Below are 16,149 nucleotides of genomic sequence, written 5' to 3' on the forward strand. Positions count from 1 at the left end.
GTCTGTAGCTCTCCTATTTAGAAGACTGGTCTAGTCAGAGGATTTACATATTGCCAGACACACTGATTAGCTCATTCAGGGCTGTGCTGTGTGCTAGGCCCCAGAAGACATTAAGATTGCTTTGAGTGAAGTGTGTAACACTCTCCACCAAGTGAGAAAATGTGGGACTTTTGGAGGCCATCACCCAACATCATTCTCCAGCTTCCACTCATTTTTTTCTAAAATGGAAATAGCTTTATAGTATTTTTTTTTTCTCGTAAAAAGAATGCAGGCTGGGGGCGGGGGAGGACGGAACAAAAATAACAAAGTATTAAGAAAGTAAAAGCCACACTCTCATTCCAGATTTTCTTTTCCGATCGCTTGTTCCTTTCAGATCTGGGACTAGATTTCAGAGGAAATGGTAGACTTTAATAGCTCGGGGGAGGGAAGGTGGAGGGAGAGGCTGCTGTCCCAGGAGCCTAGGGAAGGAAGAGGCAATTTTTCATAAAAAGTACAAGTGGCCCGTAGCCCCAGGGGAAGATGTCGTCCCTTTCTGGTAATCGGTGGAAGGGAAACACAACTACAAGGTGATGAGATTATCGAAGAAGAAAGAGTAACAAGGCCTGGTGTGGGGGAGGGAAAGGAGGGGGGCGGGCCCTCTTCTGCCGCACTGCTGGTGGGAGGGGAAATTGGGGACCCGAGTTGGTGGATGACGTAGCTCTCACGTGACCAAGAGCTGACGTGTGCAGAAGTCCTTCTTGTCCTGGTCGTTGTTCCCGTCTGAGTACCAGCTCCCCATTGCCCTGAGGGCGGGCGGGCCTGCGGCGGAGGGAAAAAGGAAGAGGAGAAGAAAATTGTCCCGGATCCCTGCAGGTCAGTGCCTGGGAGATTCCATAAAGTCAGGGTGCTAGAGGGTGTAGGGCCGAGACCGTCGCGGGTACTGAGGCGCCTCCGTCGTCTCTCCCACTCGCCGCCCGCTTTCCAAGACATATGTCCCGCCTGCACCCCATTTCGATGCTGCGAAACGGTGAGCTGGGGAGTGTTTGGGGAAAAGCTCAGAGATCGGGAGATGGGAATCTGCTGGGAGCCTAGGCCCGCAATCCGGAAAGGGAGCTGTGGCCTGGGTGTTGGCCCCTAGTCCACCAGGACAGTGCCGGAGGGGAATGGCTGGATATGGGGGCGGGGGTGGTGAGATGCAACGTGATATGTCAGCAGAACCCCAAGAGAGGTAATAAGGGTGGGAAACCTCTGACAACCAGGCCTCCGAATTAGAAAAGAGTTTTGTGTTCTGGGGACTAGTCCGTCCACCAAGCACGCAGTGGCGGCAGTTTCCCGTCTTTCTGCCTGTGGCTGTGTCTTCCTGACCATGGCTCTGTGTCTAGTGGGTCCAAGCCTCTCCCGGGTGGCCAGTCTTTCTGTAGGTTGCGGCACAACGCCAGGCAAAAGAAGAGGAAGGAAATTAATCCTAATCGGTGAAGGTCGATTTGAGGGTAAGACCATCTGGGGACTCTAGGAGGGACGGGGTTGGCCGCGGGGGTGGGGAGAAGGCAGAGAAGGTAATAATCTAGGTACAGGTTTGAGTCCGAATGTGTTTGTTGCACTCCCCGGACTGTGGCGAAATGGCGTGCTTTGTGTGTGTGTGGTGGGGGGGAAGTGGGGGAAATGACAGCAGGGAAACCTATCGGATAGTTTGTTCATAATCCTCCTCTCTCAACAGCACTTACTCCCCATGTTTTCGATCTGTCATCCTGCAGGTCTGCTATAGCAGGTGGCTCCGCTTGAAGCGAGGGAGGAAGTTTCCTCCGATCAGTAGAGGTCGGTGTGGGCGTGGGGGCTGCCTGGAATGGGGGAGGGGTTAGAAATCGCTCGCACTTTGGACAGGCTCTTCCAATCCTGCTTTATTTTCCTTACCTCCCTCCCATTTCAGGCTAGGGAGGGGGCAGACCTGTGCATGTTTGGGATGGCATAAAGAGGTTAAAAACAAACCTGATAGCCGGAATGGTGAATCAGGAAAGCAACAAATCAACAGTCAATCCATCAAGTGCTCCGTTCTCACTGGCTCTGGTCTCTCTGCAGATTGGAAAGGTTGTTGGGCGTGGCACACCACCAGGAAACAGAAGGGGCGAACTGCTTGTCTTGAGGAGGTTAGTGCAAGGGTTCTAGTCAGGTCCCTGGGGACATCTGAGGTTGTGGTGACTGAGACCCCAGCAGAATCTGTGGATTCCACTGGCATTATCTAGGCTTTGGGCGGGGTGACCTGGGGTGGGGAGGGAAAGGCTGAAATGAGAGGCATAGAGATTTTGTCAACAATCTACATTTCCTACCTAGCATTCAATTATTATTATCTTGTCCCTCTGCACAACTCCCTGCATGGGACAACACAAGCAGAAGAGAAACTCAAACCCGATTTTATTCTTCCACTCCTAGGTCAACCTCCGGAATCAGCTATTGTGGCCTTGAAGTGGCTGAAGACGATCACCCTCCACAGGCTTGAGCCCAGTCCCACAGCCTTCCTCCCCCAGCCTGAGTGACTACTCTATTCCTTGGTCCCTGCTATTGTCAGGGACGATTGCATGGGCTACGCCAGGAAAGTAGGCTGGGTGACTGCAGGCCTGGTGATTGGGGCTGGCGCCTGCTATTGCATTTATAAACTGACTAGGGGAAGAAAACAGAACAAGGAAAAAATGGCTGAGGGTGGATCTGGGGATGTGGATGATGCTGGGGACTGTTCTGGGGCCAGGTATAATGACTGGTCTGATGATGATGATGACAGCAATGAGAGCAAGAGTATAGTATGGTACCCACCTTGGGCCCGGATTGGGACTGAAGCTGGAACCAGAGCCAGGGCCAGGGCAAGGGCCAGGGCTACCCGGGCACGTCGGGCTGTCCAGAAACGGGCTTCCCCCAATTCAGATGATACCATTTTGTCCCCTCAAGAGCTGCAAAAGGTTCTTTGCTTGGTTGAGATGTCTGAAAAGCCTTATATTCTTGAAGCAGCTTTAATTGCTCTGGGTAACAATGCTGCTTATGCATTTAACAGAGATATTATTCGTGATCTCGGTGGTCTCCCAATTGTCGCAAAGATTCTCAATACGCGGGATCCCATAGTTAAGGAAAAGGCTTTAATTGTCCTGAATAACTTGAGTGTGAATGCTGAAAATCAGCGCAGGCTTAAGGTATACATGAATCAAGTGTGTGATGACACAATCACTTCTCGATTGAACTCATCTGTGCAGCTTGCTGGACTGAGATTGCTTACAAATATGACTGTTACTAATGAGTATCAGCACATGCTTGCTAATTCCATTTCTGACTTTTTTCGTTTATTTTCAGCGGGAAATGAAGAAACCAAACTTCAGGTTCTGAAACTCCTTTTGAATTTGGCTGAAAATCCAGCCATGACTAGGGAACTGCTCAGGGCCCAAGTACCATCTTCACTGGGCTCCCTCTTTAATAAGAAGGAGAACAAAGAAGTTATTCTTAAACTTCTGGTCATATTTGAGAATATAAATGATAATTTCAAATGGGAAGAAAATGAACCTACTCAGAATCAATTCGGTGAAGGTTCACTTTTTTTCTTTTTAAAAGAATTTCAAGTGTGTGCTGATAAGGTTCTGGGAATAGAAAGCCACCATGATTTTTTGGTGAAAGTAAAAGTTGGAAAATTCATGGCCAAACTGGCTGAACATATGTTCCCAAAGAGCCAGGAATAACACCTTGATTTTGTAATTTGGAAGCAACACACATTGTAAACTATTCATTTTCTCCACCTTGTTTATATGGTAAAGGAATCCTTTCAGCTACCAGTTTTGAATAATGAATATCATATTGTATCATCAATGCTGATATTTAACCGAGTTGGTCTTTAGGTTTAAGATGGATGAACGAATATCACTACTTGTTCTGAAAACATGTTTGTTGCTTTTTATCTCGCTGCCTAGATTGAAATATTTTGCTTTTCTTCTGCATAAGTGACAGTGAACCAATTCATCATAAGTAAGCTCCCTTCTGTCATTTTCATTGATTTAATTTGTGTATCATCAATAAAGTTGTATATTAATGCTGGAAAGAAAAAAAAGAAGAAAGAAAGAAACCATCCCTGTCCTTCAGTTTATAATCAAGTTGGAGAGATAAGAAACGTACAAACCAAAAGATAACAGAATATCTGAAGCATGTACTCATTGTCATATGTTCCCTCTGAGAGCACAAAGGAGGCAAAAGCTTCTGTGGGATGTGCTAGTCAGCTAAAGCTTCATGGAGGAGGTGGCAATTGAAAATGAGTCCTGCATGGGGTAGGGTGGTTAGGGAATTCCATGAGACAAGACGAGGGGGGCATGGTGTGAGAAAGGCATGGAAGTAGGAACCCTCTTCCTATGACAGTCAGGAGATCCTTCTGCTTAGAGTGGATAGTGTGGAGAGTGGGAGTAGATAATTTTGGAAAGCTGGGTGAAGCCAGTTGTGGAGAGTTGTTTGAATATTATCCCACTGAACACCCAGACCCACTAAATCTTTTTTTACTAGAAAATAATTGGGGTCCATATGAAAGTCTCTATCTGTTACTGTATAGTGTCAGTGAGGGTGTGGCAAAATGGAGCCTTTCACACCCTAGTGGTGGCCATTTGTTAATACAGATCATAAGCCTTAAACTATGTAAACCTTTTGTCCTGAGGAAGTAATTGAATAATTGCCCAAAGATTATATGTACAAGGCTGTTCATCCCAGCACTGTCTAAGCTAGTAAAAATTGGAAACAATTTAAGTATCTAGCACATTGGATTGGTTATAAAGTAAGGAATGTTTACACAGTAGGATAAGTATGCTGATGGAAATCTATATTGCCAGGAAAAGCTATTCATTATGCATTGTGAAGTGAGAAAGAAAAAATGGGTAGATAGAAGTATTTGAAGTATAATTCCATTTTTTAAGACTAATAAAACATATGTTTAAAAGGACACTAAAAACTGGAGTTATAGATATCCAGATAGAAACAGTAGTTATCTTTGGGTAGAAGGATAATGAATGATCTTTACTTTTTTACTTTTTATTCATCTATGTGTTTTTATTTATCTAAAATGGGTATTGATTTTTAGGAAGTTTTTGAGAAAGAAAAGTGATGGGAATGAAGCAAGTGATTGATTGGAACACATATTGAATGGAAAAAATATTTAGATTAAAAATGAGGTAGGTTGAATTTCTTCTCTGAAATGATAGATAAGGCTTATTATGAGGATTCAATGAGGTAATATATGCAAAGTACTTACAATGTTCTGCAACATAGTAGTTAATTAAGAAAATTGAGCACCCTTAATTACCTAGAATGCAGGGTTGATAGTTTTTTGGTTGACTTTTGTTTTGCTGGGGCATTCTGCCATGTTTTAGTGTCATTTAATAAATAATAGTAACAATAAAGGTTAACATTTATTAAGTGACTACTGTGTAAAGTTCTGTCATTCCTGCAAGGCAACTGTTAAAATAATTTCTCACAGGAGTAGTTTTCTTTCTTTTCTAAAAATCCAAAGTGTTTCCTCAGACATGATCACACCAGCCTCTGCAATATATTTCTAGTTGTTTGGGGGATGTTATCCTGCTTTATATATGAGGCCAGGAAAGGGTAAAATCCTCTATTCACTTACCCGGTTTTATATCCAAGTTTCCCTGTATGTACTGTAATGTTTGTAGTACAGACAAAACCAGGTTGGCTTAAAGTTGCTGGGTATGGTAAGCCTACTAAATCATGCATATGTAGAAACTCATGTAACACCAGTTTTAAAGGTGGGGCGATGGGAAAGTGAACTAACATTTTTTCTTGCTCCTATTGTTAGGTGAGAGAAAAAGATTTGTGGGGAGATGGGGTGGGGAGGATTAATTCCTTTAAAATAAATTCGGTTTGATGTACCTGTGTGACACTCAGATGGGGATATGCTATTGTCATTTGAATGTATTGATCTGGTGCTCAGAGGAGATGAACGGGCTGCAAATAAGGATTTGAGAGCCATTGGAGGATGGATGATAATGGAGCACATGGAAGTAGATGTGGCCCTTCAGAGAGAAGGTGCAGAGTCAAAGAGTGAAGGGCTGCAAAAGAACTGTTTTGGGCAGCTAGGGAGAGAAGCACAGAATTTAAGCAATGTATACCCTTCCAGACACTTTTACTATTCATATACTTATATATTCTTTACATAAAATTGGATCATACTATCGATAAATTTTCAGTGCCTGATTTAAAACTTTTCTCCTCAAAAAACAATAACATTCATTGGCGATATAATACTTGAAAAAATAGAGTTGATGAGTACAAACTTGTGCCTTGACCCAGATATGTAGCTTGAACATCTAACAAAAATTCAGATCAAGTCATCTTGAACTTGAGATGTGGAGTAACTTTTACACCTGAGGTGAAAATGAGGCTAACTCGAGTAGTAAAAAGCCCCAGTGAGGCAGGTACAGGCCTGACTAGCACCCATCTGCTCCTTTCCCCTTTGCTTTGTTCCTTCTCATTCTTCTTTCCACTTCCTTCCTCCTACTTTTCTTTATTTTCTCCTTCTGGGAGATCATTGGTGGTAGCCGCTCTGGGCTTCTCTGACCCTTCAATTCCCATGACACCATGCCATGTTATCAGTGGGCATTTAATACAGAATAATAACTGTCGTTGCTCTGGTCATAAGTTGACCCTGGGTGTGACTGAATGCCAAGAATTTTTGGAACCTTTGTTGGACAAAAAGACACTGAGAAGGAACTAGTCTTAGCTTGGCATGGCCACACGTGCACTGCATGAATTTTTGATGTCCTGCACCTGGTCTTATTTAGACTGAATAACTCGGAGTTTGGGAAAGGTGGTATGAGATAGATGTGTGACTGCCTGGTCCAGGCAGCCAGGTCACACGTTGATGTCCCAATGTTTTCACATAGGAGGTTGTCACCCTCAATCCTCTTGGAAGGGGCAGAGTTCTAGGATTCTAGCTGATTGTGGCAGCCCATTGGCACATGGAGGAGGCAGTGTCTTCTCTTTAGAGAGGATGGCAGCTCCTGCGAAACCAAGGAAACCATAAACTCAGAAGATGTCCTGCTATTTAGGTTTTGTTCTCGTCTAACAGTTTTAGGAATATAAGTGGATCTATCCCAGTGCAAACATGTTCAAAGGCGATTTTACAAAAGTGGAGTGTTGTTCTGTTGTAAATTGTCAGCCAATATACATAATATTTCAAGGCTCAGGAAATGGATTTTCTTTTTTGAAAAATTCACATTTTACCTGTCTTTTTTCAAAAGAGATTCCGAGTGTAGGCTTAGCAAATTGATGTGGTTCAGGCAAATTTTATGTTTATGGCTCTCTTTCATTAATTTCTTTGCTAAGTTCCCTTGAGAATGGCCTTTTAGATAATGATTCATACTATTTTCAATGGTAGCTTTTTACATTTATTTTGCATCACATCCCAGGCTGAAGATTTTTTCTGGTTTTTCTGTTTAAACCATGGCTCTTTCTTGCTTTTAAGCCGGAGCTGTCTCACCACCATCCTGGGGTCCCTGATCTGCCCTGCACTGAGGGTGTGGTATTAGCAAGATAAGTAATATTTACTTATCTGAGTGGCATAGCTCAGTGCTTGACCCTCTCCAGTGGGACCCTCTCAGGTATTGTGCTAAGGGCTTGGGCAATGTATGGTTTCCGGGTATAGGTGGGAGAGGAGGGAGAAGGGAGAAGGGAGTGAAGGAAGCCTTATCAGAGAGGTAACTTTATTCTGACAGCGTGCCATCAAAGTAGGAGAACCTGGTGGATCCATCTCCACTGTGAGGATAAAGTTATTGATGAAATCCAGTTCTTGTATTCAAGAGATGTAGTACATTTCTCCCTGGACACAATTATAAATTTTGTCTGCCCAGATGCCCCTTTAACAGAGGCAGAACATCAATGGGTGGTAGTTTAGAATTATTAACATATATGATCAAATTGGCTATCAAACAGAGTTTAAGAGAAGTATACTATTTTTAGCAGTGTGATTACTTTTTTAAATTTTATTTTTTAAAAATGACAAATAATAAAAGTATGTATTTATGGAGTACAGTGTCACGTTATGACACATGAATACATTGTGGAATGATTAAAACAGGCTGATTAACATATACATCACCTTACATACTAATTATTTATGGTGGGAACATTTAAAATCTACTTTTTAAGCAATTTTGAAATATACAATATGTTATTATTAAGTATAGTCCCCATGCAGTGAAATAGACTACTAGAAGAACTTATTCCTCTTGTCTAACTGAAACTTTGTACCCTTTAAGAAACATCTCTCCTTTCCTTGTGCCTCTCCTTACCCCCATCCCCTGGTAACTACCATTCAACTCTACTTCTATGAATTCAACTTTTTAAGATTCTACATATAAGTGAGATCATGCATTATTTGTCTTTTTGTGCCTGACTCATTTCACCTAGTACAATGCTTTCTAGATTAACACATGTTATTGTAAATGTTGCAACTGACAAATTTTCCTTCTTTTTTTTTTAAGAGACATAAGACATAAGAGTCTCATTACGTTGCCCATGCTGATATCAAACTCCTAGGCTCAAGAGATCCTCCCACCCCAGCCTCTGAAGTAGCTAGGACTACAGGCCAGTGCCAGTACACCTGGCTGGCTAGAATTTTCTTCTTTTTAAAGGCTGAATTGTTTCCACTGTATTTCCATTTGCATGTGCCACATTTTCTTTATCCATCCAATGATGGACACTTAGGTTGCTTCCACGTCTTGGCTATTGTGAATAATGCTGTAACTAACATGGGAGTGAAGATATCTCTTTAATATACCGATTTCAATTACTTTGAATATATATGCAGAAGTGAGATTGCTGGATCATACGGTAATTATAATTTTAGTTTTTTGAGGGGCCTCCATACTGTTTTCCAAAATGGCTGTACTAATTTACACTCCCACCAACAATGTTCGAGCGTTTCATATTCTCCACATTCTTACCAAAAAAGATTGTCTTTTATATTTTTGATAATAGCTATCCCTAACAGGTGTGAGGTGATATCTCATTGCGGTTTAATCTGCATTTCCAGATGATTAAAGATGTTGAGCATTTTTTTCACATATCTGTTGGCCATTTGTTTGTCTCTTTTGAGAAATGTCTTTTCAGATCCTTTGCCCGTTTTTTAATTGGGTTATTTGTTTTCTTAGTATTGAGTTGTTTGAGTTACTTATATATTTTGGGTATTGCCCCTTAACAGGTATGTAATTTCCAAATATCTTCTCCTTATCTGTGGGTTATCTCTTTGCTCTGTTAATTGTTTCCTTTGTTGTTCAGAAACATTTTAGTTGGATACAATCCCATTTGCTTTTTTCTGCTGTTGTTTCTTGTGCTTTGGGAGTCATGTCCAAGAAATCGTTGACCAGACCAATGTTGTGGAGATTTTATCCTGTTTTCTGAAAGATATATGCTCTTACAGCAGGAGGAAACTGTAGTATTTGCAATGCATTTTCCCATACATGTTGATTAATTTCTTCCTTTTCTAGATTTTTTTTTTTTTTTTGAGACGGAGTCTCGCTCTGTTGCCTAGGCTGGAGTGCAGTGGTGTGGTCTCGGCTCACTGCAAGATCCGCCTCCCAGGTTCACGCCATTCTCCTGCCTCAGCCTCCCGAGTAGCTGGGACTGCAGGTGCCCGCCACCATGCCCAGCTGATTTTCTTGTATTTTTAGTAGAGACGGGGTTTCACTGTGTTAGCCAGGATGGAGTCTCGATCTTCTAACCTCGTGATCCGCCCGCCTTGGCCTCCCAAAATGCTGGGATTACAGGCGTGAGCCACCGTGCCCGGCCTAGATTTTTTTTTAATGGGAAATGATACCTAGTTACTAAATGTTTTTGAAACCTGAGCAAAATTGTTCCTTCTTAATTTTTTTCCGTTTTCAGTCCTCTGTTCACTAAATTGTGATTTTGACTATCTTCATGTTAATTTTTGTGGTCCCCTTACAATAAGCTATAATGAAAATCCGGACTGAATGAAATGAATTCATAAAACAAAACTTTTGATTTTTATTATCTTCCATCACTTAAAATGTGTTCAAATGGACTCTCTTTTTGATATTAGAAATGATGGAATATAAAGAAGACTGAATAAAACAAGCAATATTTAAAGTACTTTATAAATCTTCAATCCATTCAAATGGACTTGGAGAATGATTCTTTAAAATCAGTTATTAATCATCAATCATCACCTCTTCTTAAGTTGGTCCATGTAATCTATAGCCAAATATTCGAAGTGTTAAATAGCACCATGTCATTCATGAAAATTCAATGAATTCTGGCTGCTTTTCTTCTAATATAAAAGTAAACCCTTTTATTATGAATATCATAACTTGTGAATGTTTATGAATATATGCCACATATAAATTACATTTGTTTAGGTGGCTATGGTTATAACTGGGGAAATATTATGGTATTACTAAGACCCTGAAATTGTTTTACAGATATTCAAAAAAAAAATTGTTTTTACGTCTCTCAGCTCATACCTGTTTTTCAACTATTTTTTAAACTACTGATAGAAGTCTCAGAATTACATATATACACACACAGACACACACACACATATATATATATATATATATATATATATATATATATATATATATATATATATGTATGTTTCAGCGTAGAAAGAGAAAAAATTAGCATCTGGGAACAAAGACCATATTATAGCCTGTGCATCGGAGGGTAGGATTTTGCATTGAACTAGCCATTTGACCACCACTTGGAGATGGATTTGGGAGTTACCAGCACTCTGAGAGATTATTTTTCACAATGAGCTGTATTTTAACATTCCTTATTGTGTTTTCTTAGACCATAGAAATAACAAATGCTTATTAAAAATTAAAACAGGTAAATATATAAAGTAAAATATGCAAATTGCCCTATTTCCATCCATCTATACAGTTACCTACTATTACCAATCTGATGTTTTCTATGCATATACATAAATAGATATTATACATACTCACATTTTTAACAGAAAATGAACTCTTAGTCCATATAGTGTTCTATTCTGTAACCATTTTTTTCACTTAAAATACATCACACTTATTCTGCCATGCATATCTTACCTCATTTAACTGTGTTCATGGTGTCATTCTCTGTAGATGATCTACATTTTCATGTAGTCATATCCCTCAGCCTTTCCCTTTATGGCTTCTAGGTTTGAGGTTGTGCTTCGGCCTTTTCCACTCCATGATTTAAAAATAATTTTTATATTGTCTTCAAATATACATATTGTCACAATTTGTAAAAGGTAGTCTAATAAGTGGCCTGAGTGAATGTGACAACACTTCATTGAAAGCAATCTTAGGTTTTTCCAACTCTAGTCAATAATAACTTAATTGTACATTCTAAAATGACTCAAAGAGTGTAATTGGATTGCTTGTAACTTAAAGGATAAATGCTTGAGGGGATGGATGCCTCATTCTCCATGATGTGCTTATTTCACATTGCACGCCTGTATCAAAACATTATATTTATCCCATAAATATACACACTATGTACCCCCAAAAAATAAAGATTAAAATTAAATATTCAAAAAAAACCAATCTTAAAGTTGTCCTAGGACATATGACAATGAATAATCTAATCAGTGTACTTGAGAGTTTGAAAGTCTGCTGGCTATTCCAGCCTTCCAACAAGACAGTTACTATATATTATCATGTGTGCTTAGAACCAAAGATAAGAAACTGATCTTTTTGAAGCATAAAATGAATTGTCAGATATAGAGGTTTTAGGCACTATAAGTTAAGACATTTGGTGGACACTTACAAGATAAAGTAATATGCTTATCAAGCATGATGAAATACAGATTAAATTTATAAAATAAATGGGTACAAATGGAAAAAATAGTAAATCATATAATAGTGTAATAAAAAATAAAATAAGTATCAGAGGGACATTGAGACTGATACAATTGGTTGAACTAGCAGTTGATGCAACCATTCTATGCACTAGTTCAATGAGTTTGATAGATGATAGCCATTTACGAGTGATATATATTCTTTTAATCAAAAGAAATAAAAGAATAATGTTGATCCATGGGCTCTGTAGTGTAATATTCTCTAAAAACTTGCTAGAATAGAGAAAAGCTGTTGATTTTAAAAATATTTATCTTATGTCCCACCACCTTTTCTAATTTGCTTATTGACTTTCTAATTTTTAAATAGTCCCTTGTTTTTAGAAAAATACAATCATTATCAGTTGTAAATATAAATTAATTTTATCTTTTCCCAATTTTACTCTAATTATTTCTTATTGCAATAGTTATAATCTCAAAAAACACTTGAATAAGAATGGAAATTGTGAGTAACAGTGACTTGTTTCTGGTTTTAGTGGGAATTACTTTAGAATTTCATGGTTTGAATGAGGATTGCTGTTGATTGTTGGTAAAAAGTGCTTTTAATATTTAAGTAATTCCCTTCTATTTCTATTAGTGTCTGTTAGGATTAGCTACTGATTTTTTCCCTGTTTGCTTTTCAGCATCTATTAATAGAATCATGTACTTTTTCTCCTTTAATTTTTTTTTTTTTTTTTAGACAAGAGTTTCGCTTTTGTCACCCATGCTGGAGTACAATGGTGCGATCTCAGCTCACGGCAACCTCCACCTCCCAGGTTCAAGCAATTCTCCTGCCTCAGCCTCCCGAGTAGCTGAGATTACAGGCATGCGCCACCACGCCAGGCTAATTTTGTATTTTTAGTAGAGACGGGATTTCTCCATGTTAGTCAGGCTGGCCTTGAACTCCCGACCTCAGGTGATCCACTCACCTTGGCCTCCTCAAATTTTTTATGTAATTAACTATATTGATAGAATTCCTGGGGGAAAAAGACACTATCTGTCTCAAAATACACATAGAAAAAAACTTTTTTAGAAAAGAGAATTCAGTCTGCAGTCCCAGCTATCTGGGAAGCTGAGGTGGGAGGATCACCTGAGCCTGAGAGGTCGAGGCTACAGTGAGCCGTGATTGTGCCATTGAACTGTAGCCTGGGCGACAGAGTGAGACCTGTCTCAAAAACAAAAACAGAACAAAACAAAGCAAAAAACAAAAAAGAATTTGGTATTTGACTGTTTATTTTTGCCTTTGTGGATCTATCCCTATCAGGTAATAGTATAGTTTTTTTTCTTGCTGTACTTCTGAGATCTATTTGTCTACATATTTTAGAGTTTGTTAATATTTTATTCTGTTTTTTATATTATTACTGATAACTGCTTATAGTTATCTTTTTATGTGCTATCTTTAACAGATTTTGGTCTCAGCTTTGCTAGCTTTATAAAATTATTAGTGAACTTTCCATTTTTTCCTGTTTTCTGGCAGAGTTTAAATAACATTGGTATTATCCTTTCCTTAAAGGTTAGTTAGAACCCAACTGCAAATCTATTTCCTTTTGGTTTGTTTACAATGGTAAATCTACAAACACATTTCCAATCTCATCTGTAGTAACTGGTCTAGTCAAATTTTCTATTTCTTGAGTTAATGTTGGTAACTTCTATTCTATTGGGAAATTATATGTTATCTTTAGATTATCAATTTTGATGTCATATGTTTGTGTGTAAAATTATAATAATAACAATTATAATATAATAATAAATTACCCGTGTGATTTATAATAATCACATCTATTTGTGTGGTTCAACCCTTTAATCATAATTTGTATGCTTTTGCTTTCTCTGTGTTTTCTTAGCCATAATCATGATGTTTATGTATTTTATTGGTGATTAAAAAAACAACTTTTTATCACTTTTTAAATTATACTTTAAGTTTTGGGTTACATGTGCAGAGTGTGCAGTTTTGTTACATAGTTATACACGTGCCATGGTGGTTTGCTGCACCCATCAACCTGTCACCGACATTAGGTATTTCTCCTGATGTTATCCCTCCCCTAGCCACCCACTCCCTAACAGAACCCAGTGTGATGTTCCCCTCCCTGTGTCCATGTGTTCTCATTGTTCAAAAATATATGGAATGCTTCACGAATTTGCGTGTCATCCTTGCACAGGGGCCACGCTAATCTTCTCTGTATAGTTCCAATTTTAGTATATGTGCTGCCGAAGCGAGCACTATTTATCACTTTTACAATGGGCTGTTTTTGGTCATTATTTTAAACTTTAATTTTACTAATTTCTTCTACTGTTTTTGGATTATTTCTGTCGTGCTTTCTAATTTCTTCAAGAAGAATGTGTATTTCTTTTATTTATGGTTTTATTGAATAATAATGGTAATTATGACTATGGATTTTTCTCTGGGTATATCTTTAGCCACGCCACAATAGGGTTTCATATGATGTATTCTCTTTTTCTTTGCTTTCCATATAACTTGCAACTTTATTTTTAATTTTCTTTTTGACGTAGGGGTTATTTTGGAAAATATAGCTCTATTATCAGGCAATTACTATGGTCATTTTAATTATTTATTTCTAATTTTATTTGTTAAGATAAGCGGATATGCCTATATATTCTCTTTTTTAGAATTTATTAATGTATTTTTATGTTTTTGAGGACATGATTGATTTCTTAAAAGTTTTATACATGTAAGAAAAAAGATGCACATTCTCTCCTTATATCATGCAAACTTCTCTCTATTGAGTTAATATTGTTGTTTAATTATTTATTCTCTATGTCTTTGATTATCTTTTCATCTAATGGGTTGGTCAAATTCCGATAGAGGTGTATTAAAGTTCTCCTTGTAATTCTAACAGTTTTTGCTTTATCTGTTTAGTTGCAATGCTGTTTGGTACATACAAGATTATTATAATTTCTTTAGAGGTGCCATTTTTATTCACACAAATAATGATTTAAACTGTGTTTTTTTTAGAGCTTCCTTTGGCTTATATTAATATTTTCAACCATGTTTTCTTTTTGCTTGCTTATGCCTGATACCTCCTCACCCACGGATTTGTTTCAACGTTTCTTTGTTGCTGTGTTGTAGGTGTGTTTCTTATAAAGAACATATAGTTGGATTTTTAATTCACTATCATGGTCTGTGCCCTTTTACCTTTAGTGCAACATTTAATACCCTTGATTTTATTCTCTTCATTTTGTTTTACGTTCCTATTATTTTTACTATTAATTTTATTTTGTTGAGTCCTATTTCCTTTTCCTTTTTTTTTTGGTTTATTCAAACTTCTATTCTTACACATTCATTATATTGTGAATTCAGAAAATTTACTATGCTTTTCTGCACACTTCATTCCATGAGTGCTAGCACTCAAAATCAAACAATGTTTCTCTACTGTTGAATCCAAATGAGATAATTACACCACCCGCTGAGGTGCCTTATTTTCCCACTGCTCCCTGACTTCAAAAATAGGAAACCTTTAGAAACATTTATACAAAGTCCAAGTAGCATTCAGTACATAGTGGTTAAATTAGTGATCTCAGAATGACAGTGGCTGAGTTAAAAGCTATTTATTTAAAAGCTGTATTTTCTTGGGTGAGTTTTAAACCACTGTCTATCTCAATTTCTTTATGTGAAAATGAAGCTAAGAATTGGATTATCTCATAAGGTTGTTGAGCTGATATGTAAAGATATGTAAAGTGCTCAGAGCAGCACCTGACAAGTACTAAGTGCTCAATAAATGCTACCTGTGATAATTTAGACATGGATTGTATTCTCTCTGAATCTTTGCATGCTTGAATATCTTACTTCACCTTGACTTGTAATGATTATCTAGGTTGGGCACACAATTTTGGGGTTACTACTCTTCCCTTTTAGTAGTGTGTGGATATTTCCTTGTTTTCTTACTTCCAGGATGGCAAGTAAAAATAATTTACCTGTCAGATATTTTTCCTTTTTATGTAACTTCTTTTTTATAATATTCTCTATCATTGGAATTTATGAATTTTATAATGATACTTCTAGGCATTTGAACTTTTAAAAAATAATGGTGTCTGGCACTTGGGGTATCTCTTTATTGTTCAGCCTCAAGATTTTCTTTAGATTAGAGAATTTTTTCTTCATAATTTCTTTACCTATCACTTCTTCATCTATTTCTCTTTCTCATCCTAGAAAGTCATTAATGTATTGGGCCTTTTGGATGGGTCATCCAAGATTTATCTTTTCCTTCATCATTTTCATTTATTGTTTAAATTTTCACCTGATCACCTTGGCTGCTTGTTCAATTTTCAACAGTGACATTATCTCTTTC

The 16,149-nt window shown here is 38.1% G+C and overlaps 1 protein-coding gene and 1 non-coding gene across 7 annotated transcripts; one reads left to right on the forward strand and one right to left on the reverse strand.

The window, feature by feature from the left end:
- Positions 1 to 724: 724 nt before the first annotated feature.
- Positions 725 to 5,407, forward strand: ARMCX3 (armadillo repeat containing X-linked 3). 6 transcript variants are annotated; one of them, XM_074030168.1, is made up of 5 exons: positions 725 to 1,006; positions 1,279 to 1,469; positions 1,734 to 1,794; positions 2,056 to 2,123; positions 2,407 to 5,407. In XM_074030168.1, exon 5 carries the CDS (start codon positions 2,553 to 2,555, stop codon positions 3,690 to 3,692), a length of 1,140 nt encoding a protein of 379 aa, XP_073886269.1. In that variant the 5' UTR covers positions 725 to 1,006; positions 1,279 to 1,469; positions 1,734 to 1,794; positions 2,056 to 2,123; positions 2,407 to 2,552; the 3' UTR covers positions 3,693 to 5,407. The 6 variants fall into 6 exon arrangements, with proteins under 6 accessions (XP_073886269.1, XP_005594215.1, XP_005594214.1 ...); XM_005594158.4 differs by having other exon boundaries at positions 1,362 to 1,469; XM_005594157.4 differs by having other exon boundaries at positions 1,390 to 1,469.
- Positions 5,408 to 13,956: 8,549 nt separating this feature from the next.
- On the reverse strand, positions 13,957 to 14,063 carry LOC123571412 (U6 spliceosomal RNA). Its single transcript, XR_006695578.1, has one exon. It is a non-coding gene; the product is annotated as a U6 spliceosomal RNA (small nuclear RNA).
- Between the last annotated feature and the right edge of the window lie 2,086 nt (positions 14,064 to 16,149).

This window comes from Macaca fascicularis, chromosome X, assembly GCF_037993035.2.
Source record: "Macaca fascicularis isolate 582-1 chromosome X, T2T-MFA8v1.1".
NCBI classification, from domain to species: Eukaryota; Metazoa; Chordata; class Mammalia; order Primates; family Cercopithecidae; genus Macaca; species Macaca fascicularis.